At 42.3% G+C, this 27438-nt stretch overlaps 3 protein-coding genes and 1 long non-coding RNA gene across 6 annotated transcripts; 3 read left to right on the forward strand and 1 right to left on the reverse strand.

Moving 5' to 3' along the window:
- Positions 1 to 668: 668 nt before the first annotated feature.
- On the forward strand, positions 669 to 4211 carry LOC115694015 (heat shock 70 kDa protein BIP1-like). The gene is made up of 7 exons (XM_030621117.2): positions 669 to 822; positions 1418 to 1685; positions 1786 to 1997; positions 2187 to 2909; positions 3010 to 3164; positions 3252 to 3334; positions 3510 to 4211. Exons 1-7 carry the CDS (start codon positions 768 to 770, stop codon positions 4000 to 4002), a joined length of 1989 nt encoding a protein of 662 aa, XP_030476977.1. The 5' UTR covers positions 669 to 767; the 3' UTR covers positions 4003 to 4211.
- Positions 4212 to 7718: 3507 nt separating this feature from the next.
- Positions 7719 to 8472, reverse strand: LOC130138548 (uncharacterized). Its single transcript, XR_008816903.1, has 2 exons — positions 8366 to 8472; positions 7719 to 8132 (listed from the first exon to the last, which is right to left on the reverse strand). It is a non-coding gene; the product is annotated as an uncharacterized LOC130138548 (long non-coding RNA).
- Positions 8473 to 12963: 4491 nt separating this feature from the next.
- Positions 12964 to 18698, forward strand: LOC115694008 (uncharacterized). 2 transcript variants are annotated; one of them, XM_030621108.2, is made up of 4 exons: positions 12964 to 13049; positions 14430 to 15482; positions 17091 to 17368; positions 17724 to 18698. In XM_030621108.2, the coding sequence occupies exons 2-4, from the start codon at positions 14479 to 14481 to the stop codon at positions 18428 to 18430; spliced, it is 1989 nt and encodes a 662-aa protein (XP_030476968.1). In that variant the 5' UTR covers positions 12964 to 13049; positions 14430 to 14478; the 3' UTR covers positions 18431 to 18698. The 2 variants fall into 2 exon arrangements, with proteins under 2 accessions (XP_030476968.1, XP_056168428.1); XM_056312453.1 differs by lacking the exon at positions 12964 to 13049 and having other exon boundaries at positions 14390 to 15482.
- Positions 18699 to 19353: 655 nt separating this feature from the next.
- On the forward strand, positions 19354 to 26992 carry LOC115694006 (ATP-dependent DNA helicase Q-like SIM). Of its 2 annotated transcripts, XM_030621097.2 has the most exons (16): positions 19361 to 19578; positions 20504 to 21127; positions 21212 to 21431; positions 21507 to 21617; positions 21977 to 22166; positions 22308 to 22590; positions 22791 to 23017; positions 23456 to 23512; positions 23712 to 23792; positions 23947 to 24010; positions 24445 to 24544; positions 24626 to 24709; positions 25019 to 25106; positions 25662 to 25802; positions 26185 to 26277; positions 26585 to 26992. In XM_030621097.2, the coding sequence occupies exons 2-16, from the start codon at positions 20539 to 20541 to the stop codon at positions 26882 to 26884; spliced, it is 2628 nt and encodes an 875-aa protein (XP_030476957.1). In that variant the 5' UTR covers positions 19361 to 19578; positions 20504 to 20538; the 3' UTR covers positions 26885 to 26992. The 2 variants fall into 2 exon arrangements, with proteins under 2 accessions (XP_056168634.1, XP_030476957.1); XM_056312659.1 differs by lacking the exon at positions 26585 to 26992 and having other exon boundaries at positions 19354 to 19578; positions 25662 to 26004; positions 26185 to 26276.
- Positions 26993 to 27438: the final 446 nt, after the last annotated feature.

The following is a 27438-nucleotide window of genomic DNA, read 5'->3' on the forward strand; positions in this document are numbered from 1 at the left end:
GTCCTAATTGTAATTTGCTAGTTGAATCACAACCGTGAAAAAGATTGCCCGACTCATCTAACTTATTTATTTTATATTTTTATAACACGACACATTAAATTCTCTTACTCGATTGGTCTCTATGAATGCGAGCAAGTTTCTTCCTCTAATATCTATTTGGCAAAAAATTTCCTAAAACACAAATGTACTTATTCAATTTTTTGTAGCGTATGCCATTAGACTTAAAAAAAAAACACATATCGTTCGTTTCCAATTGTTTTTTTTTTTATAAAATAAAAAAAGCACGATAAGCAACTTCCGATAAGCTCCAAAGTAAAACTCGGCAAACACTTGCTATGAATCTATGATCATCATCATGTAATCATCCGACCAATGGTAGACGTACACGTGTCCCGACTAGGAGACATCGTCGTGTGGCCTTTCCCCGCCAACTCCTGATTACAGAAACCGCCCCCCGAGCTTTCTCTAGAATCACAAGAACGTTCCCGACAGGACCCGGACTCCTTGCGAAGTCCGACGTGTCAGTCTCCCATTGGTCTCCCGACGTGTGATGGCCCCTCCCGACCCAAACTTTCGGCCGACGTTGACGTGTACGCACATCATTCGACGGAACACTCTAGCGCTCCACCGATCGCGCGCACCCGAACACTATAAATTCTTTGCGCGCTCTCGTCGACGCCACCTTCAATTTTTTCCAGGGAGAATTAGTTCTGCCTCTATCGAGAGCGACTTTCCGAGTCACAAGCGAGAGAGAGAGAAAGAGGGTGATGGCGAGGAGGATTGAGAGCAAGGCTATGGCGTTCCTGCTTCTGTTTGCTTTAGGTAAGTCCTGCGTTGAATATCGTCTGTGTGTTGTTACGATGTCAGTATGGTCTTTTGAGTAAATTCATGGTTTAAAGAGGAAGCATGAACGAGTTCTTGCGGTTTAAGTCATGATCTTGACGATGCAAGTGATTGCTCTGTGTTGCTTTTTGCGGACTCGGCTTATTGATGATAGCAGAACTTGACAGATGCATGGTCTAGGCGCCGCCTTATGGTTTTCCCATTCCACGTCTCGCAGAGCTTTGCAACATGGTTCGAATTTGAACCGATTATCTCGGAAGCTTAAACGTTAGAATACAACGCATTATATATGTATTGATGACACCAATTGATCCTAGTCTTAAAGGTTTGAGTCGTTGAAAAATGTCGACACGGTGGCACTGTTTGCTTGATGGAGAGCAGTGGCGAAAGCCAAAGGGTGTATTCTCTGTTTGATATATATTTACCGTTCTTCTAAGTAAGAAGAGATATTGTGAGTTTGTGGATTGCATGAGCAGTTTGTAATGAGAGTTTTTATGGAGAAATTAGAGTTTGTTTAGTGATTGGAGTTTCCTGATTTGTACTCTCTGCTTCTGTTGATTGCTGTTCGTTGTAGAATTCTTTCTGGGGTTGGCAGCGGCTGCTGATGATTCACCGAAGGTCGGGACGGTCATTGGAATTGATCTCGGGACTACGTATTCTTGTGTCGGTGTGTACAAGAATGGTCACGTGGAAATAATAGCCAACGATCAAGGAAACAGAATCACCCCTTCATGGGTCGCATTCACAGACACCGAACGCCTTATTGGAGAAGCCGCGAAGAATCAAGCGGCCATGAATGCGAAGCGCACTGTTTTTGATGTGAAGCGCCTCATAGGGAGAAAGTAAGTGGATTCACATGCTTTCTGGATGATCACTTTTCAGTTTTTGTTTGTACCTTGTGACACAGTTTATTTACTTGCTTCTTCTCCCCTCTACCCGAAGGTTCAATGATCCAGAGGTGCAGCGAGATATTAAGTACTTGCCTTATAAGATCGTGAACAAGGATGGAAAGCCTTACATCCAGGTGAAAGTGAAAGGCGAAACGAAGGTCTTTAGCCCTGAGGAGATCAGCGCTATGATATTGGGGAAGATGAAAGAGACGGCGGAAGCTTACCTCGGAAAGAAAATCAGGGATGCTGTCGTCACTGTCCCAGGTATTATTCAATCTGAGTATCTAACGAGGGGGTGGGAGCAATTAGAAGCGTCCGTGGATTGATTAGAACAACTGATTTCTAAGCATTAGTGAAGCTTTTGACATTGTTCTTCTGTCTATGAATTTTAAAGAGAACTTGTGTTCATTAGTACCTGGCAATCGAGTCTTGATTGTGTGCTTGTCCGTGTAGCTTATTTCAATGATGCTCAGAGGCAGGCCACGAAGGATGCGGGCGTCATTGCTGGCTTGAATGTGGCTAGGATTATAAACGAGCCTACAGCGGCAGCTATTGCCTATGGCCTGGACAAGAAAGGAGGAGAGAAGAACATCTTGGTTTATGATCTCGGCGGCGGTACATTCGATGTGAGTGTCTTGACCATCGACAACGGCGTGTTTGAGGTTTTGGCGACCAGTGGAGACACCCACCTTGGAGGAGAGGACTTCGATCATAGAGTCATGGACTACTTCATCAAGTTGATCAAGAAGAAGTACAACAAGGACATAAGCAAGGACAGCAAGGCCCTTGGGAAGCTTCGAAGGGAATGCGAGAGGGCTAAGAGGGCACTGAGTAGCCAGCACCAAGTCCGGGTCGAGATCGAGTCTCTCTTCAATGGGATCGATTTCTCGGAGCCGTTGACGAGGGCGAGATTCGAAGAGTTGAACATGGACTTGTTCAAGAAGACGATGGGTCCAGTTAAGAAGGCCCTGGAAGACGCGGGTCTCAAGAAAACAGATATCCATGAAATCGTTCTTGTTGGAGGAAGCACAAGAATTCCTAAGGTGCAACAACTTTTGAAGGACTTCTTTGATGGAGAAGAGCCCAATAAGGGTGTCAATCCTGATGAGGCTGTCACCTATGGCGCTGCTGTTCAGGGTGGAATCCTTAGCGGTGAAGGCGGCGAGGAAACCAAAGGTAAGATATGATCACTTTACTAGAGTTTGTTTCGTTGCTCTTGCTGGTCACTAGTGTGGAATGGCTAGAGAGAGAGACTGATGTTTTCTAATTTGTACAGATATCCTTTTGCTTGATGTGATTCCGCTTAGTCTGGGTATCGAGACGGCCGGTGGCGTCATGACCAAGTTGATCCCTAGAAACACTGTCATCCCGACCAAGAAGTCTCAGGTCTTCACTACATATCAAGATCAACAGACTACAGTGGCGATCAAGGTATAGCCTGCGTTTTCGTCATGCTTGTAAAATTATGCTTGGCCTTTCTTGAGCAGGGACTCGTATTTTTCCGTGTAAAACCAACAGGTCTTCGAAGGTGAAAGAAGCTTGACTAAAGATTGTCGCGAGCTTGGAAGGTTCGACCTCTCTGGCATTCCACCTGCTCCAAGGTAATCTGTTATAGCCTATTGATCAATGTGGTCTGATATTTTACTTAGTCGGCCATCTCATCTCCATGAAGATTCAAATTTTTGAAGAATATGAGCTTAAACCCTATGTACTTCATCCATAGCTAGTTCATGACCCGGCAGCGACTTTCGACTAAATACTAAGCTGTCGTTGCAGGGGAGTGCCCCAGATTGAAGTCACATTTGAAGTTGATGCGAACGGCATCGTGAATGTGAAAGCAGAGGACAAGGCCGTGAAGAAGGCAGAGTCCATCACCATCACGAACGACAAGGGGCGGCTCAGCCAGGAAGAGATCGAGAGGATGGTGGAAGAGGCTGAGCGGTTTAGAGAAGAGGATGAGAAGGTCAAAGAAAAGGTGGATGCGCGGAACAAGCTGGAGAGCTACGTATACAGCATGAGGGCCACCATCAGCGACAAGGACAAGCTCGTGGACAAGATCGACGCGGACGACAAGGAGAAGATAGAGAGCGCCCTCAAGGAGACGCTTGAGTGGCTGGACGAGAATCAGACCACGGCGGAGAAGGAGGACTTCGACGAGAAGTTGAAGGAGGTGGAGGCGGTGTGTACGCCGGTCATCAATCAGGTCTACGAGAAGAGCGGTGGCTCATCTGCCAGCCCTGAAGATGATGAAGCTTATGATGAGTTGTGAAAAACCAGGAGTTCTTTCGACATTTTTGTTCGGTTTCTTTCTCTTTCTTGTAAACATCGATTCGATCGAGATGATAGCAGCTATAGGATTTTATCATTTTCGGATCTTCGTTGTAAATGAAAGATCCAGAATTCGATGGCTTTCAAGGTTGCGCTTCATGGCTTGTAAATGTTGCTGGAAATATGACAGTTGACTGGTTGTTTGGCTTACTTGTATTCCAGTTGAAATCGAAGATGGCCTGGGAATTGATCCTCAAACCATCATCGGAGAGTCCTCACGGACAAACCTTCAGGGGACTGTCTTGAGAGCAAACAGTGTACAAGATTGTTTGGATTCGCGGAGAAGGGCGGCAGGTCCACGATCCGAATCGAACCGGCATCTTTAACATTATTGAACCTTGATTAAAAGGATGATGTTTATAATAACCGAGGGCGATAAACATGCTTCTTCGTGAACGTGTGTGGTGTTGTTGCCTCGCTATTTCCTTACTTTCTCCTCCTTGTGGCTTTCATGGTATCTGAGTTTAATATGATTGACACACATTTTGCAAGTTGCGTGACACAATTCAGAAGAAAATATATCCAGGGAAAGTGGTCCAAGTTCAGCCATTTTAGAGATATTGATGTTCATCATATTAAACTTGATATGAACAAATGTTAGATTGGATCTATGTTGTTGTTGATACACGAGCCTCTTAGACCAGCTGATCGCCATTTCCTATTGAATGTAAAACGAAGTCATGATATGTGATGTCGAAAACACTCTTATATTATGATCTTTTAGGACTTTGATTCGATTGAGTCCTAGACATTGTACTATGCTAGGGAAGCATTAAGTTCATAGTGGTAGGGCATTTGTTGGGATAAGAACATTAGGATACTTTCGTATGATACTCACTTGAGTGTCATTTCCGGTAAAGCATCTTACATGGATCTTTTTAATTTTTCATTTTGACTTGGAAATTTTTGTCCAACATGGCAAGAGTATAACAAACTTGTCGTTTCTTGCCGTTTCATTAAAATGTTCCCCAATTAGACAAGGCCGTTTATATAAGACTCTCTCTTCTCTTCGTGTCTGAAAGTCGAGCACCACCATAGAATCGCAGCGAGCACTTGGTAAATCGAAGTCAGCTCTCTCTCTCTCTCTCTCTAAAAACTTAGGTTTTTTCTTCTCTTTCTTTATTTTCTCTGTTTCGTTCGCTTTTAGTCATGGATGCTTGACTAGTCGAGTTAGGGCTTCTTTCCCCCCTCTTTCTCTCTCTGACTATGGAAGATTACCGTGGCTATGCAGAACAAATTTGGATTTTCATACTTGAAAGTTCGAATGGTTCTGCTCTAGGTGTGTCATATATTTAGGAAACTCGTAGGTGAATGGTAGTTTCTCAGTCGCTTTGTCCCTTTCTTTTTTCCATTTTGGCGAGCTCTTACTGCTTCGCTGAATGCCTATCTCATATGGTTCATGGTGGTGCTGAGGGAAAGTGGGTTACCCATTTTAGCTGAAATCCTAGTATTGCCGAATTGTGCACCTTTTTTAGACCACGCTGGTATCCATGGCGTTGCTTGTCTAGTTAAATGCCCTGAAATAGTGAAGTTGTTGCTGAAAGTTTTGGTAAAAGGTTTGATTTCTCTGTCAGAAAGAGAACTGGTTTGAGCTTCGGTTCGACAGCATTGGAACTTTTATCTTCGTATCTAATCGTGTGTGGCGTCATTTGCTGTCTGCAATTACCCGACTGACCTCTTTTTGAAGAGGTAGCATTGATTTTTGGCGCATCTCATTGTATTGACTCTAGTTTTATGACTAGTCTTATCTCGATCGCTGCTATGCTTCGGCCAAATTTGACCTGTTTTGCATTAAGATCCTTCCAATGTCTGGATTTTGGTGTTGCATGGTAGTAGTTGTAGGTCCGAAAGGCGAGGAAATAGCAGAAAACAAGTGTTTAATTGTACACCGAGCATGCTGATGAAAAACACAATCGTCATTAACTTAATCAAATTACATCATCTATATATATATAGTGAGCATTAGGGCTCACTAATTATGGAGAAGACTAAACTACCCTTTCAACACTCCCCCTCAAGTTGGGGCATAAACATCAAAGAGCCCCAACTTGTTACACAAAGTAATCGCTCTATTACCTTGCAATGACTTAGTGAAAAGATCAGCAAGTTGGTCTTCAGTTCGTGTGTATTGAAGTGTTATTTCCTTGTTTTGAATCTTTTCTTGCACAAAATGGCAATCTACTTCAATGTGCTTCGTGCGCTCGTGAAAAACTGGATTTGAAGCGATATGCATAGCAGACTGGTTATCACAACACAGAACTGAGGGAGCTGAAGAAGACATACTAAGTTCGGATAATAACATCTTCAACCAAATCAACTCACTAGTCACATGAGCCATGGCCCGATATTCCGCCTCAGCACTCGATCGAGACACCACCTGTTGTTTCTTACTTTTCCAACTCACAAGATTGCCTCCCAAGAATACATAATAACCAGAAGTTGATCGCCTATCAAAAGGACAACCAACCCAATCAGCATCAGAGTAGCCAATAACATCAAGATGTCCATGATTCTTGAACAATATCCCTTTACCTGGTCCCTTCAAGTATTTAACTATACGTAGCACTGCATCCCAATGTGTAGTACGAGCAGTACTCAATGCCCAAGAAATACCACAAACAACCCATATCTTTTGTGCTAAATTCTGCCTGTAAAAACTGTTTCAATTTTTTTATGCCCACAGAATCACTACCAGTAATGATAATATCATCCACATACACAATCAGGAGAACACACCCAGCAAGGGAAGTAGAGCTAGATACAGAATGATCTACGGTACAACGTTGCAAACCAAACCGAATAACTGCATCACTGAAATGACCAAACCAGGCACGAGGAGACTGTTTCAATCCATATAATGCCTTGCGTAGACGACAAACACTGGTAGACTCCCCCTGAGCAACGAACCCCGGGGGTTGCTCCATATATACCTCCTACTACCTCACGTTGAACAGACCAGCGCCGTTGATAGGTCTTGTCGGCGAACTAAAAACTAGGCGATGACGTTGATGACTCAGGCATACTCGCTAAGGGAATAGGCGGTGGTGGAGCCATAGTCGAAGATGGAACATCTTCAGAAGGACCCGCTGTAGAGGAGTAATATGACTGATCCTCGAAAAAGGTTACATCCGCTGAGACATACAACCGCCGACTAACTGGACTATAACACTTACACCCTTTCTGAGTTCGAGAATACCCAAGAAACACACATTTGTCGGCCTGTGGATCGAGTTTATCATGACCAGGAGCAAGACGATGCATAAAACAGACACACCCAAACACACGAAGTGGTAAAGTAAAAAGTGGACTTGTGGGATGGATAGTGGAGAAAGGTATGCCCCCATGAAGCACTGAGGATGGAAGGCGATTTATGAGATAGCATGCTGTAAAAACAGCATGCCCCCAGTACATTTTGGGGAGGTTCATATGAAAAAGGAGGCAACGAGCCACATCCAGGAGATGACGATTTTTTCGTTCAGCCACCCCATTCTGTTGGGGGGGATAAGGACAAGAAGTCTGATGCAAAATCCCATAAGATATAAGAAATGATTGAAAACCAGAGGAAACAGCCATATATTCTTTGGCATTATTAGAACGCAAATATTTAATAGAAACATGATATTGATTGAGAATTTCAAAGTAAAACATATGAAAACATGAAAAAACTTCAGTTCGATCTTTTATTAAATATAACCATGTCATTCGGGAATAATCATCCACGAATGTAACAAAATATTTATAACTAGACATATCGCTGGCACGACACGGTCCCCAGACATCAGAATGGACCAACTCAAAAGGACTAGACACACGACGCTGGACACGAGAAGGAAACGACACCCGATGGTGTTTGCCAAATTGGCATGCATCACACTGGATAGGACTCATAGATTTTGAAACAGGTGAAAAATGACGAAGAATATCAGGTGGTGGATGACCCATACGACAATGCATCTGAAATAAGTCGGAAGCAGTTTTCTTTTGAGCAGCTGCAGCAATGAGGTCTTTGTTCAGGTAGTACAGCCCATTGGACTCATGTCCGCCACCAATCATCCGTCCAGTCCTCAGATCCTGAAAGACGCAACGAGTGGAAGTAAACGTTACAGAACAATTCAAATCTCTAGTAAGAGAACTAACATAGAGCAAGTTATATGGGAAAGCTGGCAAATGATAAACAGATGAAAGAGTAAGAGAGGGACCCAAGGTTGCATTCCCTTGACCAGTGATATGGGACTGTGAACCATCAGCAAGTGTAACGGAACTAGGTGACATAGAAGTAATATCAGACAACAGCTTAGAATTACCGGTCATATGATTTGTGGCACCAGAGTCTACGACCCAGGAAGTGGGCGCAGAAGAGAGTAAACAGGACAGACTACCTGAAGAAGTCTGTGCCAAAGTAGCAGTAGGAGCAAAGGAATCCACTACCTGGTAGTGACGCACTAAGGACTCATACTCGACACGAGTCAGCATAATGGTACTAGGTAACTCCTGTGACTGATCAGGAACCTTATGTACTGGAGATTCTACTGCTTCGGCATAAGCAGCCCGTGGACGAAGCTCAGGATGTAGGGTATAGCAATAAGACTCAGTATGGCCAGCTCGCTGACAATGGTTGCAATAACGAGAACTTCCGGCACCCCTACCACCATCTTGGCCACGACCAGGAGAAAAGACAGACCTGCCACGACCCCGAGGACCACGTCCTCGGCCTCCACGACCACCAGAAGACTAAGAGACCATAACACTTGCTACAGGTGCAGATGATAATGAGTCAGGCACACATCGAAGGACCCGAGAAAAGACCTCATCTACTGATGGAAGAGTACCCTGGGAGATAATCTGTTGTCGGAGAGAAGAATGAGTAGGACCAAGAAGGGTAATTGGTCCCATCGAGCTTAACAGAGGTCAACTTTAGATTAGTGAGACCGGTATCCGTGTTTCCAGAATTGCCAGCCATAACTCAATAAGAATATCAAAATAAACTTAATCGAAATTTGCACTTTGTGCACCAATTGTAATATTTACCACCAATTACCACCAAACATAATAACTCATCAGAACAGAAGCACAAATCAACATAGGGCATTAACAAACCCAATAATCAATCATCGCAAGTAAACTTCAACACGAGGCAGGGACTTTAGTTTTGCAAGAAAAGAACGCCTATGTGATATGCGTCGGGCAAATAACAGTGTGATTCACCAAAAATTAATAATCCCATTCTCAAATATTTCTTCTGGCTGCTGAACCTATAATGCTCGTTTACACTTGAATACGAGCAAGGCCCACCTTGTGACTTCACTTTCCTCTCCCTTACCTTTTGACTCTGAAGGACATCGTTGGCAGTTCTGTGGAACCAGCAACACTCATGAACCAGCAACCCTCGTAGAATCAGCAAAACTCGTGGACTCTGGAGGTCGTCGTTGGCGGCTCTGTGGAACCAGCGACGCTCGTAGAACCAGCAACACTCGTGGACTCTGGATTTCGTCGTGGCTTCAAACTCAAACTCAAACTCGCGGCTTCAGAACTTGGTGGAACATCGCCAGATCTGAGTTCAGCAAGGCCCAGCGATGCCGGACTAGAACTGGGCAATGTTGGTGCGACTCAGGACGACTCAAAGCGACAGTAACGAGGTGTCGATTTGGTGAATCGACGGATGAATCAATGCCGGAATGGTGTCGCAAGAGTCGCCGGAGTCGCGGGAGTCGTGGACGTTGTGGACGTTGCGGACGTTGTGGACGCCGGCGGTGCGGTTGTTGCGGGAGTCGTGGTAGCCGCCGCCAGCGTAGATTCCAAGGCCGGCGGCAGTGACTTCTCAGGTGACAACAGTGGCCTCCGGTGGCTAGGGTAACAGTTGAACGACTAGGGTTTTGTTTATTGGCTCTGATACCACGATGAAAAACACAATCGTCATTAACTTAATCAAATTACATCATCTATATATCTATATTAGTGAGCCTTAGGCTCACTAATTATGGAGAAGCCTAAACTACCCTTTCAACACATGCCAATGCTGTTACTGAAATCTGGCAAGTATAAAATCCATAGTTTTCTCAGTATCGGAAGAATTTTCTCTTTCCTGGGGTAAGACAGACTGCATTAATGTTAAGCAAAGTAAGGTTGATGGAAGGGGATTCAGCATATGTGGTGCTGTGACGGTTGACCAATTTATTTCAGAGATGATGTTTCTTCGTAGTGTTCTATTAAATACTTTTGGGAGCATTTGGCAATGCTAATGTATACATCGGCAATTTTTGTACCTGTTCAGAGCTGAACGGTGATTCTTTATGCCATATGTTTTTAGCTAGGATTGTGGGATTCATTTCTCTGTTCTGTAAGGCAGATCTTTCAATTTTCTATACAACCACAAACAGAAATCGACTTGCTCTATGTGATCCTGCTTCGGATGTGCTGAGTTGATATAACCACCGCAGTTTTACTTACTGAGATTTCTATTTGAAATGTCATATATTGTTGCTGGAAGATTTTGTTATTTGGTCAATTGTCCATTCTATCGGTAACTCTGCTGCTGGATCCTGCTATGGCATATGCTCAACAACAGCGGCAAGCAGCAAATATGCAGCAGCAGCAGCAGCAGTATAGGTTTCACCCGCAGCATCAGCAGTTCCCTCCTGTGCAGGGTCCTCCTTTCCTACTTCCACGATCTTCTCTCCAGCAATTCCCTTATCATCACCTTATAGCTTCCTTTTCGAAGTCGAACCAAACACACACACTTTTTCCTGTATAGAGAGCACTCTTCCTTACAAAACAAAAATGAATTGGCAATTGGCAAATAATTGTTGACCGTGACTTGAATTCTTGTGAGCCTTTGTCATTCAGGCTTAAACAAGTCTCACAAGAGCTCAGGTGAATCACTTCGACAAAAGGGTGTAATAATAAGATTGATAGGACTAAATCCAGTGCCGCAGGGCATTGTGAAGCTTCCGTTTATGACCAAGAACATCAAAATCGATCAAGATGGGTCAGAGGTCGAAGCAAGGTTCAATGAATGGGCTCTCAATGGAGTTTTTCCATAATCATTCTTTGGCTAGTGTATAGGTATGTCAACTGATTTTGTTAAAAAGAAATGCTACTAGATGAGGATTGTTTCAAACGTAAAGATTTGCATTTACTGCATCGTTTCATCTCAAGACTATTCTAGCCACTCATTTAGTCATTACAACACTTATAGTAAACTTAGCATTCAAATAGATTAGTGTACTAACAACGAACTGCTAAGTTTACTATTATGTAAGTGTTGTATCGAATGGCTAAATGAGTGGCTAGAATAGTCTTGAGATGAAACGATGCAGTAAATGCAAATCTTTACGTTTGAAACAATCCTCATTGTTTTGTGATTCTAGTAGCATTTCTTTTTAGCAAAATCAGTTGGCATTCCTATACACTGGCTAAAGAGTGATTTTGGAAAAACTCCATTGAGAGCCCATTCATTCAACCTTGCTTCGACCTCTGACCAACCTTGATCGATCTCGACATTCTTGGTCATAAAATGTAGCCCTCGCAATGCATGTACGGCACCGGATTAAGTCCTATCGATCTGATTATTACACCCTTTTGTTGAGGTGATTTGCCTGAGCTCTTGTGAGACTTGTCTGAGCCTGAATGGTAGCTGCACACCAAGTGACGAGGGCTGCAGCCCCAAGCGACTTGCGAGCAATGCCGTCACAGGGTCTCCTTCTCCCTTGATGTTGTGAACCAAGATGCTATCGTCACAGACATCTACCGTGATCTCAAAGGAGCACTTTTCATCTTCGTCGTCCTTGAATCTTGTGTTGCTTCTTCTCTTCGTGCTCATACTGCTCAAAGGGCCACTATAACCAACTCTGGAGCTACAATTGCTTTCATGGTATCTGAGCACCGTTGTAGAATTTAAATGGGTAGATAGAACATTAACCGATGATTGAAACACGTTTGGCAAGTTACGTGACGTAATGTAAGAGGAAATATCCAGGGAAAGTCGTCCATGTTCAGCCATTTTAGAGATAGTGATGTTCATCATATTAAACTCGATATGAACAAATGCTAAAATAGATCTATGTTGATACTTTGCTATTTCTTCGAATTTAATACGAAGTCAAGATGGGTAATGTTGATAGCACTGTTGTATTATGTTCTTTTAGGATTTCAAATGGATTGAGTCCCGGACATAACGCCACATTAAAGAAGTGCGAGTCCAAAGTGGTAGGGCATTTGCTATATCTTGGAACGTACCTTATCATGGTTATGATTCCAAGTTAGAATTTGGAAATTGGCCTTTTGAACCACCATGAAACTTGAAACCTATGGTAGGGAATCCCATTTGTTTTTCTTAATGGAGTTAAAGATTACCAATCAGTTTTGCACATTTGGATGTGAAATTTCATAACGAAAACACAAAAAAATATCATCAACTGATTAAGTAAACATATATTTACGGAAAATATATCATACATGATGCCTCATACCCCGAATGCGGTACAATGAGATACAGCCCGAGGCCCCTCGATCTTATCATGTACTCAATGATTCTGGAAAATACGGAACATGGAATACACTTTGCAACCTCTGTGACTTACTTGGCCATGCCGTTTCCATAATTTCTTCTCCAATGCTACTCTATGACACATGATTCTAAAAAATAAGATTCTTTTTTGGTCGGATAAAAGAAAAAGACAGTTGGGATGTGGTAACGTCTGTCGCGATTAGTGAAGTAAAACGACCTTTTCGCCGATTAAATTTGAGCCTTTTATTATTTTGGCAACTAAAAATTGAAGAAATTTGCTCGGGGCGCCGCGTCCGGGGGATTTCACATCCTTATACCCGCAAATGCCCTCGGACTGGCTATTTAATTACAATCCAGACCTGGCTATGTTACAAAAGAATCATCAGGCTCTTCCCACCGTTCCTCCACCAGACTCTCCGCCATCAGCGTCACCGCCGCTGCCGCCCGCCGCCAGCCGCCCACCGCCGCAACTCTCGTCTCCGGTAACTCCACTTCAATCCCCCTCTCTCTCTCTCTCTCTCTCTCTCTCTCTCTCTCTCTGTGATGATCGATTCTCTTCTCTTTGTTCTCTCTGATTCGTGCGCTTAGCCGTGGATGCTTGACCGTTCGAGCTAGGGCTTTTTTTCCCCCTTCCTTCTTTCTCTCTGGCTATGGAAGATTACCGGAACCCACCCTCGATTTACGAGTGCCTGTGGCTATTAGAGAGATTCTCCATGGCAGAACCGGATTGGATTCTCGCATGCTTGCGGGTTCGAGGATGGTTCTTGCTCTGCTTTTCCGGATGCGTCGTGTATGTTTAGGAAACTCGTGGTTGAATGGCAGTTTCTTCGGTCGCTTTGTCCCCTTCTTTTTTTCGACCTTGGCGAGCCTCTTCTGCATGGCCGAATGCCCTATCTCATGTGATTCGTCGGGGGTGCTGAGGGAAAGTAGGTCACCCATTTTAGCTGAAATCTCAGTACTGCCGATTTGGGGGCTTTTTAAAGATTATTCTGCTATAAATTATGAAATTTGTTGCTGAAAGTTTCGGTAAAAAGTCGATTTCTATGTCGGGAAGAGAACTGGTTTGAGCTTGGGTTCGACTGCATTAGAACTTTATCTTCTTATCCAATCATGGATGGTGTGTCATTTGCTGTCCGCAATTACCTGACTGACCTCTGTTTGAAGAGTTAGCGACGATTTTTGGCGCATCTAATTGTATTGACTTCTAGTTTTATGTCTGGTCTTATCTCGACCGCTGCTGTGGTTCGGCTAAATTTGACTTGTTTTGCATTTAGGTCCTTTCAATGTCTGGAATTTGGTGTTGCACGGTAGTAGTTGTAGGTCCGAATGGCGAGGAAACGGCAGAAAACGAGTGTTTAATTGTACACCGGGCATGCCAATGCTATGGTTGAAAATCTGGCGAGTATAAAATCCATAGTTTTTTCATTATCGGAAGAATTTTTTCTTTCCAGGGGTAAGACAGACTGCTTTAATGTTAAGCAAAGTGAGGTTGATGGAAGGGGATTTGGCATATGTGGTGGTGTGACAGCTGACCAATTTATGGCAGAAACGATGTTTCTTTGCAGTGTTATATCAAATGCTTTTGGGAGCATTTGGTAATGCAATTTTTGTACCTGCTCAGAGCTGGACTGTGATTCTTTATGCCATTTGTTTTTAGCAAGGGTTGTGGGGTTCATTTCTATGTTCTGTAAGGCTGATCTTTCAATTTTCTATACAACCACAAACAGACATCGACTTGCTCTATGTGATCCTGCTTCGGATGTGCTGAGTTGATTTACTTACCGCAATTTTTCTTCCTGAAAATTCTTTTTTTTTTTGGTTGAATCTGAAATTTCTATTTGAAATGTCATATATTGTTGCAGGAAGATTTTGTAATTTGGTCAATTGTCCATTCCATCAGTAACTGTGCTGATGGATCCTGCTATGGCATATGCTCAACAACAGCGGCAAGCAGCAAATATGCAGCAGCAGCAGCAGTATGGGTTTCACCCGCAGCATCAGCAGTTCCCTCCTGTGCAGGGTCCTCCTTTCCTACCTCCGCATCCTTCTCTCCAGCAATTCCCTTATCATCACCCTATGCAGCAACAGCCTCAGCTTTCTTCCCATGCTCCTACACTTCCTCACCTTCTTCATCTTCAGCAGCAACAGCAGCCGCCATCTGCCTTCCCTCCACACATGGCTCCACCACTTGTTCCTTCACCTTTCCTTGGCCCATACGATTCTTCTCCTCCTCCAGTTCCTCCTCCTTCTGATCCTGAGCTTCGTAAATGCATTGACAAACTTGTGGAGTACGCTGCTAAAAACGGGCCTGAATTTGAAGCCATGATTCGCGAAAAACAGCAAGATAATCCTGCATATAGTTTTTTATTTGGGGGTGAGGGGCATGGTTACTATCGTTATAAGCTTTGGATGTCTACACGTTTTCCAGGCAGTCACTTTCCTCCTTTTCCGTCCTCTTCGATCCCTATTATGCACCAACCTCCCAATCCGATGTTGAATGCATCCCCTTTGAACACACCACTGAATGCTGCTGGTGCTACTCCAGGGTCTTCAGCCTCTATGTTAGGTGCTCCTCAGATGCATCAACCTCCTTTTCCTCCATTCTATGAGCAGCAGCCCCATCAACATCTCCCACCCTTTATGGCTCATGGTCGGCCAGAATATGATAAGTCATCTGAGTCCTTCAAAGGACTATCTGGCCCACTTCCCTCTGATGTTGCTGCAGAACTTAGCGACGTAATAAGTAATCTTACTGGTACAAAGGATTCAATTAAAGGGGCCAAACTCTGGTTCATGCAGAGGTCTCCATTTGCGCCAGCTCTTGCAGAGGCTCTTAGGGACAGGGTCTATGCAATGGATGACTCTGAGAGACAGCTGCACATTATTTACCTTGCTAATGACATTCTTTTTGACAGGTTAGATTCTTATCATGTGCTGGTTTCTTGTCCTACTGAGCAATCTGATTTCCATCTATTCAGGAGATTCTAAATTTGCTTGCAGTCAAGTTTGATTTGTAGATTCTTTTACTGCTTCATACTTTTCCCCTCATAGCGATTTCTTATGCTAGTTCTACTTTCAGTCTTTTTCTGGAATAATGGACATGCACTGGACCTTCTGGAGTATTGTTTCTTTGTTACACAACCCCCCTCCCGCTCCTTCTCTCCTTTTTCATGTGTGACTATGTCAAACCAAACCTACAGTGATAACTCAGGCCATTGGACAGGAAATATTGGTTTTATACTGGGACACTTCTTCAAGTTTGTTACAATTTATAATTGTTACTCCTAGTAAGTACTTTTGTTTTACCTTGAAGAAAGAGATGGCTTATGTGCTTAAAATGTGGAAGAAGTCTCGTGAGTTTATTTCCAGTTGGTTTAACTGTGGAATTTCATAAGCTTAATGTGACACGATTCAATCAACAAGGACAAAATGTGATGTGTGCTTATGTAGCCATTGGTCAAAAAGCATCTTTTGTGGCTCAAGTAGTGAATACTCTCCAAGAAAGGGGAGCTATGGAATACACTATTGTGGTTAGCCCCCCAATTGTATTTTGCCCGAGATGGCTTACTCTTTCTACCCGAGGGGAATCTTCCTTCTCCTTTATTCCTGTAAAATTATTTCAGTAAAGTAAATAGCAGGAATTGTGGATAGGGAACTATACATGCACAGGTGACATAATTTAGTGGAACGATCAACGATTGAAGCTTTAGATTGGCAAAGTTATAATGGAAGTATGAAATTTTGCATTATAACATTGAGAACCAAATTTGAGCGTCTTTTTTAAATATTTAACTCAGCTCAACGTATGGGCTTGCATCTTTAATCTCGAGTCTTGCTGGTATGCTCACTTGGTTGGGGACTTGTAAGTCCCTTGTTGGTGGTGTTGGGCATTTTTACAAACATTTATAGAAAGGAAGGACTTTTTTAGAATGAGAAGGTCATGTGGTCTATGGGTTTTGCCTTTACTTAATTGCTTTATTTTACAGGTCCTATTTATTGGTCCCGGACCCCAATGCATATTGAGAATATGTTGGTCCTTGTTCTTGTAGGGCTTACATGTGGCATGTGTTACGAGTCTTCTCTCTGTTAACCTGCCTTTCCTTCCTTCTTTCCCCTCTTTGTTCTCCCTGTGGATAACGTGTGGAATGATAGGTCTACCATCAATAGCAGCACAGTAGGCTCTCCATTTGATATGTTACGCCATAAAAGAGAGATAGGCTTTCCATATGAATAGTATGGGGATTGGGATCGAATCATAAGTATTATTTCCTGTCCCAATGAAACTTGTATCTGACTGTGCACTGTTTACTAGAATGGTTGATTTTTCTTTCTTGAAGGGTTTACATTGTAGCTTATGCTCTCCATAATCAGGAGATATCAGTCTTGTTTTCTTTTTCGCTATAGCATTTCATCCTTTTTATTTGCAATGCGATGCAGTCACTGAATGTTAGATGGTTCTGCTGTGATTTTCTAGTTTGCATTCTGCCAGGGGCCTTGTAACATTGATCTCTTATTTGTTGCAGCTTGCAACGAAGGGTTAACCCTCACGACCTTGATAATGAGGCCCTCGCGTTTAAACCTGTTTTAGGTTCCATGCTTGCGAGGATTTACCACAATCCTCAAAACAAGGAAGAAAATCAATCACGTCTACAGAAAATATTACAATTTTGGGCTTCCAAGGAAGTTTTTGATCAGGATACAATTTATGGCCTAGAGGGTGATATGATTGGTGGGGTACCTAGTAGTTCTTTTCCTGGGCCTTCAAAAGAACTATCCATGGCTTCCAAAGACTCTGCCTCAGGTATTCTATCACCTAAATCAGATTTCTTTGAATGTTTAATTAAACTATGCAATTTACTTGAAATGCATTGACTCCATAGGAAAAAAAAAACAGTACTTAGGCTAGATCAAAATGTTCAATCATCCTAGAACTAGGTCCAGTTCTTGTTGGTCCCGATACTCGCAATTTTCTTCTCATTTGTGCCACCTTACTGTCATGAAGTATATTAAATATTCTGGCTCCTTACTTCCTGGGACAAAGTGCTAGATGTGTAAAGCTCTGATGAAAATGGCGCCAACATTGTTATTTTTGTAGTTGTTCACATGAGATTAGTAGTTTCATATTTGAAAATTGCTTAGATTATTTTCTTGTGCAGGGTTGCCACAACAAACGTCGAATCTCCCTCGCTGGCAGCAAGAAAGGCAAAGTTCTGTTTCAGGTCTACCGGATAAAGACCCAGCCTTGCCGCCCTCTCTAGCACCTCAGCAGTTTCTTCCTAATGCAGTTCCTGGCGGTGCTTTTCCGGGGTCCATTCCCGTGCCCTCAGCTGTTCAGCCTTTACCGGCATCAAATGCTAATGTTGGCGAAAAGTTGCCCCCATATCCTTTATTCCCACCTGGTCTTATACCAGGAATGGTCAGAAAGATGCAGATTGGCAGTGGCGTGCCTTACTCTCCCATGAGCCCTTTGGACATTCCAAACGTAATACCTCCATCTACCGTGCCTCCGTCAGAAATTCTCGAGAGAGTGTCGAAATTCTTCAAAGAAATTGGAGAGGTCAACCCTTCTGAAGGACCCATGGAAGCAGATTCTAGAGAAGATGACGAGGAGTACGAAAGAGAGCTTCCTGTTCGAAAGGGAGGAGCATGCATACCTCCACCTCCCAATCTGCAGGTTGACCCAGAGACAGGTGCTTATGCTGATGGAAGTGTTGATCGGAAAAGCGGCTCAGGTAGATTGGGACTAGGGGCGACAGTCAATCCCAATGAAGTGAGCCAATATGATGATGTTTATACTTCTTACCGGAAGCAAAGAAGCACGAACTACCATTCATCAATGAGTGCACGAGCTGCTGCGAGGTAGTAAGATGGAGCATGGTGTGCCCATCTCCCCAATCCACTGCTCTCTGAAAGAGTCGTGTTTAGCCTGAGAAAGTGATATTTTAGACCGAAACTCCGTATCTGTACAATCTCTGTTCAATTTGCAATTAGGGAAGGTCGGCCATGCTTAGGTTTTGTGATCCTAGTATTTGACTCATTTTGCTGCGAGGATGCATATTTGCCAAGGAATAAGCGCTTCGATCTCTTGTTTCTTTCGGCTAAGTCCAAGTATTTTCTTATGGGTTGAAGTATTCTTTTGGAGCATTCCTTCAGTTCCAAACCGTAAACCCCTCTATAATCTATTTATAATACGGGTTAAAGGATCTTGCAACATGAGATTGTGCACTTAGATATGTATAAAACTGACAGTTTTGCTTTCATGGGAATGTGGAAAAACGGGTGTTTCTTGTAACTTAGGCATGTATTGAACTGTGGATTGAAACTCTGGGTCGGGTCTCTAGAGACGATCTTGCAATGTTTTTCGGTTCACTTCCTTAGCAAGATGAGATTAACTTCTTGGAAACATCGGCACTGTTAAACAACAGTCCCTCTCTCGTCCATGGAGTTCAATTTTTCGCGGTGGTGATGCGGTATCAGTTCCTCGTCCCCGAGTCTATGATCTGCATCTCTGATAGATCATTTCATGCCTTTTAGGCGTGGCTTTTTATATGTTTATTGTCACCGTAAACAGGTACCGTATGTCACATTCATGCTGCTTCAACGATTAAATTAACGGAACATGCGTTAATGCGTCAAATGGAAGGATTTGATTGAAACGAATCGAAGGACTCGTAGATGGTTTGATTGCATGAAAGGAAGATCGAGGACCCAATTGCATAAGATGCAAGAGTTTGGGGACTAAAATCGCATTTGATCCTCGCTTTCCTCGCGAGTCCCGTTCCGCATCGCCGTTTCATATCCATCACCATCGCAAAAAGCGCGCAAAACGCACCGCTTTGGCCAGAGCAGCAAATACGACACTGCAAAACAGCCTCTGCGAATCCCTCCCTCCAAGAAAACTTGGGAGCTCGATCTTCGCGCGACTGCGAAGAGGAAGGTCAAATCAAATCCCGAGCATTTCCACGAACACCTTCTCTCCCTCTGCCGATCGCGCTTCTGTTTCCTCCGCAGGTACGAGATAAATGCGCTCGCCGATCGAAATGAATGGATCCTTCACAGTACTAGCGAATAACGATGAAGCTGCCGGTGTTTTTGTCGGCTGGGCTGTAGTTGACGATGGATGTTCCTGGTTTGATTGTCGAAGTAAAGGATATAAGCGATTCCATTGCGCTGCTAGTGGCTCGTTCGTATGTAGGATCCTTCTTTGAGTTTTTTTCCTCCTCGAGGAAGAATTAGTGAAGAACGCCCAATTGTGGGGAGACAGAAGTTTCTCAAGATTTTCTGGACATCTTTTGCGATTTATGTGCGTTATGTTGATGTTTAGAGAGTGATTTTGTTCCTTTGAAGGAAGGAAGATCAGAACTTTTGTTGGTTGGATAGGCTTAAATAATCTGAGCATTGCTGTGTGGTTGAGTGGTCCTGTTTAATGTGATTCAGTATAAGTTTTCATGTGAGAGAGGTACAGAGCCCAACATGCCAAAAGCATGAACCATTTGCTATTTCTTTTCTTGTTCGTTTAACTTTTGGTGGAATTGGGACTTGCTTGGTCGAGGATTTCGACGATCTTTGATGAGAAAGCTGGGATGATTGAGCCCCTCAACGTGATATAATACCTAATTTCAAGAATCAAATGACTGTCTTTTCCTTTCTTTTGGGTCCGTCACTGTTCAGCAGGCAATAGAAACTGATTCACCCGTTGTTGCTGATAAGGCACGATTCTTCTATTTTGCGTACGCCTGTTATTTCTGTGACTCCAACTTACTTACACGTTCCCCCTTTTATGACTTAAGAGGGCTTGCAGTCGTTCTCAATTGAAAAATTCTTTCGCAACATGTGCACGTGGGAGCTATATCTTTGAGATACTGATGACATCCAATGAGACCCCCCTATTCTTACACCATCATGTGACATTCTTCATTTCTTTCTTTTATTGTAGTCTCCGGTCCATCCTAAAATTTCAGAATCCATATCATGGATGGTGAAGCTGTCAATGGTGATGCTGTCATTGCAAAACTAGTGGAAATGGGATTTGAATATTCTTCAGCAGTAGAGGCTGTGAAAGTGGCTGGTGCTTCAATAAATGACGCAGCTGACTATATCTTGAATGGCCCCTGGAGAACCAATTTGGGTGCATCAACCAGTTCTAACCATTCCAAAGTATGTGTAAAAGCTTCAGGAAAAAGTGCTTCGTCCCTGTCACAGCCTTCAGGGAGAATGTGGCAATCTAACATTCTGGATCATTTTGGAACAAAAAGGCAAACCAAAAGAAGTAGATTTAATGTGGAAAAAGATGTTTTGGATGCGAGGTCAAAAGTCTCACCTGTCATGGAAGGAAACGGGAATGTCCATCCTGATACGCATCGAGACGCCGAGATCACATCAGAAATTATTGCTGTTGATTGCGCAGAAGAGCTGCATCTGGGAGCAGACTGGGAGCAGCAAGTTAATGGTCTCTTATGGAAGCACTTTGGTCATGCATCCTTGAAAAGCTTCCAGAGAGAAGCTTTGGCTGCTTGGCTATCTCACCAAGATTGCCTTGTTCTCGCTGCAACTGGATCTGGTGATATTTATTTGCTTGTGATTGACCAAAATACTTTCAGACCTAGTGCCGATTCCATATTCAGGAATGATCTCTTTTTTGCAGGTAAATCACTGTGTTTCCAGATTCCAGCCCTACTGTCCAGGAAGGTGGTTGTTGTGATCTCGCCATTGATAAGTTTAATGCATGACCAGTGTCTAAATCTCGCAAAACATGGTGTCTCTGCCTGCTTTCTTGGATCTGGGCAACCTGACAATAGCGTGGAAAAGAAAGCGATGGAGGGTAAATATGGTTTGATATATGTTTGCCCAGAGTCACTTTTAAGGTAAGAGTTTGACATGTCATGTGCATTTGCATTATCACTTTTGTCATTTACCGAGTGATATGGATCTTCCTACAGGCTGATAAAACCACTACAAAGTCTTGCAGCTGGCCGAGGAATCGCGTTATTTGCAATTGATGAAGTCCACTGTGTTTCGAAATGGGGCCATGATTTTCGGCCTGACTACAGGTTAACCCTTTTCTTCTGATCCCATCTTTCTCTGTGTATGACCTTATTTGTCTGGCAGGTGATTAGCCATCTGAGACCTGACTTGCTAAAAATGTCACATACATTAATCATTGACATGATGGTAAATCTGTCATTTTACTTGATATATTTTGTATCTTTCGTTTCTATGATTCAATTTGATTTTCGTTACAGTCATTTCTTCTCTCTTTTTCTTACCAGTTACTCAGTTATTTACGATGACTTTGCCCATTGGTTCAGCTTTGCATGTTCATGATCCTGGTTGATAGAGGGGACAATTAAGATGATTAAAAGATATAGGGTAAGGATTCTTTCCTGACTCAAGTTTTTTCACGTTTCAGGAGACTATCTGTGTTAAGAGAGAACTTCAGCACTTCCAAGATGAAGTTCTTGAAATTTGACATTCCAATGATGGCTTTGACTGCTACTGCTACTAACCGTGTTAGAGAAGATGTTATTCAGTGCCTTAACATGTCAAAGGAGACAAAGATTGTGCTTACATCATTTTACCGCTCCAATCTACGTTTTTCTGTGAGTTTGCTGTTTTCTTTTGTTCTAAGGATTAAATTGGGTTTTATGTGTCCATAGGGATATTTAAGTGCTTGAAAACAGAAACATGCACCAGCATGATTTTTGGTAGATTTGCTCCTAATATGGACCTGCTTTTAACAGGTCGAGCATAGCAGAACTTCTTCACGGACTTACAAAAAGGATTTCCATGTTTTGATAACAACATATGGTATGAGAAGAAAGATTGGTGACAACCAGCATCTCGACTGTGCTGAAGATTCCGATAATACATCAGTATGCTCAGAGGACGACTACTGTGACAGATATGAAGATGATGAAGCGAATTCGGTGAATAATGATAACAGCTCTTCAAGGGAGACAGAATTGTCAGTTGAATACTTAGAAGATGCAACGGACACCTTCCAGGGTGTGGATGATTGGGATGGTATCACTTTTTGTTAAAGAGGCATATCTATGGAATTCTGATTTCTGCATGATGTTTCTATCATTGCTGTTTATATATGCTTGTTGGATGTGGAGCAAGGGACTTTATGAAAATTTACTCATAAAATGGAAATTGTCCCAAAACTGTGCTAGAACTTATTCATCCTGTAATTTCATTAGCTATTCAATTGGCCCTTGCAGTTCCCTGCGGAGAATTCCATGGAGAATCTCCTGATTTAAGCCAGGAGATATGCAGTTCTTTTGAGACATCTGGTTCACCAATGGAACTGGAAGAAAGGCTTAAGCTTCAGCAAGAGCCATTGGAACGTGGACCTACTATCATTTATGTCCCTACGAGGAAAGAAACTTTGACAATTGCCAAATTCTTGTGTGACTGTGGCATCAAAGCAGCAGCTTATAATGCCAAGGTTCCATTCTGCATAAATTTAAGTACCCTATTTAATTGATGTATTCTCAATTTGATGCTTTCATTGTGGTATCATTCTTGCTTCAAACTACTCACATCTCTTTTATATTTATTACTGGGTTGTTCACTTTCACTTGTTCACCAAACATTTTGAATCATGTGGATAAATATCTCCAGAGATTACACACCTTGATTTCTGTGATGCTGCTAGAGTAGGTTCTATGTCTTGTATCTGCAGAAGTAGAGAAAATACATAAGCAGTTCAAGCGCTCAAAGAATGTTTACCTGGTATGAATGTGATGTCATGTACACCACAAATGGTAGAAATTACAAGTGAGACAGATATCAGATATCCTTTAACTCTGTTTAAAATCTTGACATTTTACTTAACAATTCAAATAATTATTCCTTTGTAGCTGATTTATTTATTTCTTTACAGTTGTCAAAATCATATCTTAGGCAAGTCCACAAGGAATTTCATGAAGATGACTTAGAGGTAAGCATAATTCTATATTAGATTATTGTCCACTGCAAATATAGTGCATAAGATAAAAAGTTTTAAGTGGCATGATCTGCATTTGATCCTTCCTTTGTGAAGTATCTCCTCCATATCACAGCATGAAATAGGAATAGTTCATGGAGCATCTCCTTCATAATACTGCTATGTGAGACCTGCTTTATTACCTGACATCCAGGTTGTTGTTGCGACTATGGCTTTTGGAATGGGGATCGACAAGTTAAATGTCAGAAGAATCATCCACTATGGTTGGCCACAGGTCAGTATCTCAATGTCTTTTATATTGCACTGATTTTCCTTTTATCCTATTCCTTTTCTTTTTTTTCTCGGCCATCCTTATTTTCCTTGCTAGGAATGCTTAAGTGGCACTTCTTACATATGAGGTTGAGATTCCAGGTTGAATTCACTTGCAGAGTTTAGAGGCATACTATCAGGAAGCAGGGCGTGCTGGAAGAGACGGAAAATTAGCAGATTGCAGTAAGTTCTTCAAAACTGTTCATTGTGGTTGGAGGCAATTGCCATTAGTATTGTATATCCATAGAAAGTACTACCGAATTCTCGACTTATAAGGGAATCCCAGGTGGTCGGGGAGGGAGAGAGTTCTATGCTATTTTTAACCTCAGAAGAGCATAGAAATATATTTGCAACAAACAGATTTCAACTTTATATTGTTATTCATCCTTCATTTCTTGTTTATCAGCTCTCTGGATGGAGAAATTTAGCTCACCTGGCGGAATTGTTTTAGTTCTTTTTCACATTATTTATTGCACTTAGGATAACTTCGTACTCCTTTTGGCGAGTGATCCTGGCTGCAATGATGCACTCTGCAGCATTATTTATCGTGTATTTTGTAAGCTACAATTTGTATTGCGTGTATCCTTACAAACATGTCTTCTCTCCTCCCCAATCAGTACTCTTTGCTAATTTAGCAAGAACACCAACTCTGTTGCCTAGTCAAAGAAGTGCAAATCAGTTGAAACTAGCATACAAAATGCTGTCTGATTGTCACAGGTATGTTCACTTAATCTCTTTCATTCCATTAGTTGGACATGTCTTAATATTTTATTGCCAGCCTTTTTTTTTCTGCTGCAGGTATGGAATGAACACTGCAAACTGTCGAGCTAAATCGCTCGTTGAGTACTTTGGGGAGCAATTCAGTTATGAGAAGTGCTACTTGTACATTGCTTATCCTTTTCTGTTTTTTTTGTAGAATGTGCTCTCATGAATTATGGTCTATTGAGCAGCTACATCATGCTGAAAATTAAGTTGATGGTAGTTTTAGCTCCTTAGCCAGATTGACCAGATAAAATATATGATTTACCATTCCATTTCATGAAGTCCTGCCTTTGCTCATTTTAGTACGTCACACAGGATTCAGAGAAGTCGAGGAAAAATAGGATTCAGAGAACATACTTAATTTTCTGAGCTCCCTTCTTTGATATCAAGTGATTTCTGTTCAAGATTATGGAGTATCTATCATTGTAGGTGCGATGTGTGCATTAAAGGACCTCCTGAGATGCTGAATGTGAGGGAAGAGGCTGATGTTTTCATGCAGGTTCTTGCTGCTCACAAGGTTAGCTCCTAGATTTGTGAGATATTAGTAGTTCATATCTGTTTAATCTTCACAATCTTTTGTGTTCAAGATCTCCAGTCCTACTTTTGTTGGAGATATGACGATAACAGCGCCAGATTATTTCTTCTCATTGTGGATAAACTGTAACAGCACCATAACTATTTCTTTTTAGTGTAAGAGATGTTCCATAAACATCATAGTGGAGGATAGAAGGTTAATTCTGTCATTAGAACTTGAAAGATAGGCTTTAGATTGTTTAGAGAGATGAGCATTTTCAACTCGTTTGGAGGAAGATGAAAGGGTAAAAGACAATTTTATTTGCTATTCTGAGACCATCACGTAATGATAAAGGAAGATCAAGAGGTTTTTTAAGCAGCAGGACCCTTTCTTCTCCTGATCGAGTGAAGTTGTGCATTATAGATGGAATGGCATTAGTACGTGCAGTTGCTGCTAAGAATCTTCCTTGTTTTTAGATGGCTTTACTTGCAAATTATCAAGGAATGTATTGTACAGTGACAGATGGTAATAGGTAATGTCTAAATCCCTGCAATGCAGAAACAATATGCTTTGTCTCGGGGAAGCAGCGGATACACCGCTGACTCATATGATGATGATGTAACATGTCATGACGTCAAACAAAGACAGTATGTTGAGAAGCTATATCTCAGGCTCTTGGTCAGTAAAATCAGGGAGCAGGTACTCTCTCTCTCTCACACACACACACAAAAACACACACGCCCTCCACTCCAAGCAGCTGCCTCCTTGAGGGCGGGGCAGTTCAATTATAGGGTCTTCTTCCTGGCAGTTCATCTGTTCATTCTCCTTTCTCCTCTTCTGATATCAAAAGGGAGATCGCATGTTCTCAGATATGGTGGGCAAATGCTTCACTGCTTGTGAGGTTCTTTTTGTTAGATTGCTCTCTCCACTGCTAAAATGTGACACTCGAAATGGTAAAAAAGAACAGTGTACAAATCAATGATGAGTCACTTGCTTTTCTCTGATTTGTGTTGCATATATCTATATATTTTCTTTGTACAATGCCAGCTGATACCTGATGTGCTGATGTCCCCCTCTGCAGTCTCCTAAACACATGGCAACTGACATGTTATGGTGGCAAGGTCTTGCTCGAGTTATGGAAAGTAAAGGATACATCCAAGAGGGTGACGAGAAGGTATGTACTCTTATAATGAATTAAACTAGTCATTTTGTTGGGAAATATACAGAAAGGAGTAAATTCTGTCTTGCCATCGTCTGATAACTGGATAACAAGGATATCAAGGACATTATTGTTAGCGATGGCTCTGCATAATCTCTCGGTACACTTGGCACCAGTTCGAAGCTTTCAGTTTATCTGAGGAAACGCTCGCATGGTTGTCTAGTTCCATTGGATTTGCACATTTTCAGAATGCACATTCAATTGGAGTTACACATCTGCATCATCATGGGCTCCTTAGTAATTCGCGATTTCCTTTTTGCAGGCTCATGTTCAGATAAAATATCCTGAGCTAACTGAACGAGGACAGGATTTTGTGCAATCACAAAGAGAGGAAGGATTGTACATATTTCCTGAAGCCGATATGCTTCTCTCAGGGAGAAAACGGAAATCATTTTCCACCTTTTCTGAATGGGGAAAGGGCTGGGCTGATCCTGAGATACGTCGCCAGCGCTTGGAGAGGAGGCGATTAAACAGGAGGCCAAGAGAAAGGAAATCAAAAGGTTTCAAGGCAAGTCAGAAAACCGTTCGAGGAAGGCTAGCTAAAAAACTAAAATCAAGGTGAGGCGATTGTTTTGGGTAGGGATTTGTCCGAGTGTCCAGTTTTATCTGTAATTACAGAATTAGGCACTGACGTAAATTATATCATCGAAATGTATACTTTTTCGTGGAACATCTTTTGAATGCATATGCTTCAGCTTCAAATAGATCGTTTTATATTAGAAACTACATTCATTGCAGATAATTACACTACGCACCGTAAATTCGGTGGATGCCGGGGGAGTCATGCCTCATTAGTCATTTTTAAGCTGGTTTGTTGCAGTGAACTGCATTTCATATTGATGCGTCGATCGCGTTCTCGAGCCTTTAACGTGTTGCGAAATATGGAAATCCTGTCACCCAAGATCGCATAACAAATTCCGTATTTTGTTAAAGTATATTGTCGCCTCTCAAGAAAACTTCAAAAAGTAGACTGTAGGATATAGTTCCACTTCACCTTCAACTCCCAAATAAAGAAGTGGGTTTCCGTAGTTGCTCAAAAGTCAAAACTCGTTATTAGCATTCACGATTGGATGGGTTTGCGATCGTCATAACTTCAGTCGGGGTCAAAACATGTAA

Source organism: Syzygium oleosum, unplaced genomic scaffold, assembly GCF_021117445.2.
Source record: "Syzygium oleosum isolate NSW1041296 unplaced genomic scaffold, Sole_v2.1 Sole_v2.06, whole genome shotgun sequence".
Taxonomy (NCBI): Eukaryota; Viridiplantae; Streptophyta; class Magnoliopsida; order Myrtales; family Myrtaceae; genus Syzygium; species Syzygium oleosum.

Excerpts from the sequence above, each read along its gene's own strand:
- LOC115694015 (XM_030621117.2), top strand. The coding sequence starts at position 768 with ATGGCGAGGAGGATTGAGAGCAAGGCTATGGCGTTCCTGCTTCTGTTT. Across the intron at positions 1,998-2,186 it reads TGCTGTCGTCACTGTCCCAG|CTTATTTCAATGATGCTCAG; the intron begins GTATTATTCAAT and ends TTGTCCGTGTAG. Across the intron at positions 3,335-3,509 it reads GGCATTCCACCTGCTCCAAG|GGGAGTGCCCCAGATTGAAG; the intron begins GTAATCTGTTAT and ends CTGTCGTTGCAG.
- LOC115694006 (XM_030621097.2), top strand. The coding sequence starts at position 20,539 with ATGGATGGTGAAGCTGTCAATGGTGATGCTGTCATTGCAAAACTAGTG. Across the intron at positions 21,128-21,211 it reads TCTCGCTGCAACTGGATCTG|GTAAATCACTGTGTTTCCAG; the intron begins GTGATATTTATT and ends TCTTTTTTGCAG. Across the intron at positions 22,167-22,307 it reads GCTCCAATCTACGTTTTTCT|GTCGAGCATAGCAGAACTTC; the intron begins GTGAGTTTGCTG and ends TGCTTTTAACAG.
- LOC115694008 (XM_030621108.2), top strand. The coding sequence starts at position 14,479 with ATGGATCCTGCTATGGCATATGCTCAACAACAGCGGCAAGCAGCAAAT. Across the intron at positions 15,483-17,090 it reads AATGACATTCTTTTTGACAG|CTTGCAACGAAGGGTTAACC; the intron begins GTTAGATTCTTA and ends TATTTGTTGCAG. Across the intron at positions 17,369-17,723 it reads TTCCAAAGACTCTGCCTCAG|GGTTGCCACAACAAACGTCG; the intron begins GTATTCTATCAC and ends TTTCTTGTGCAG.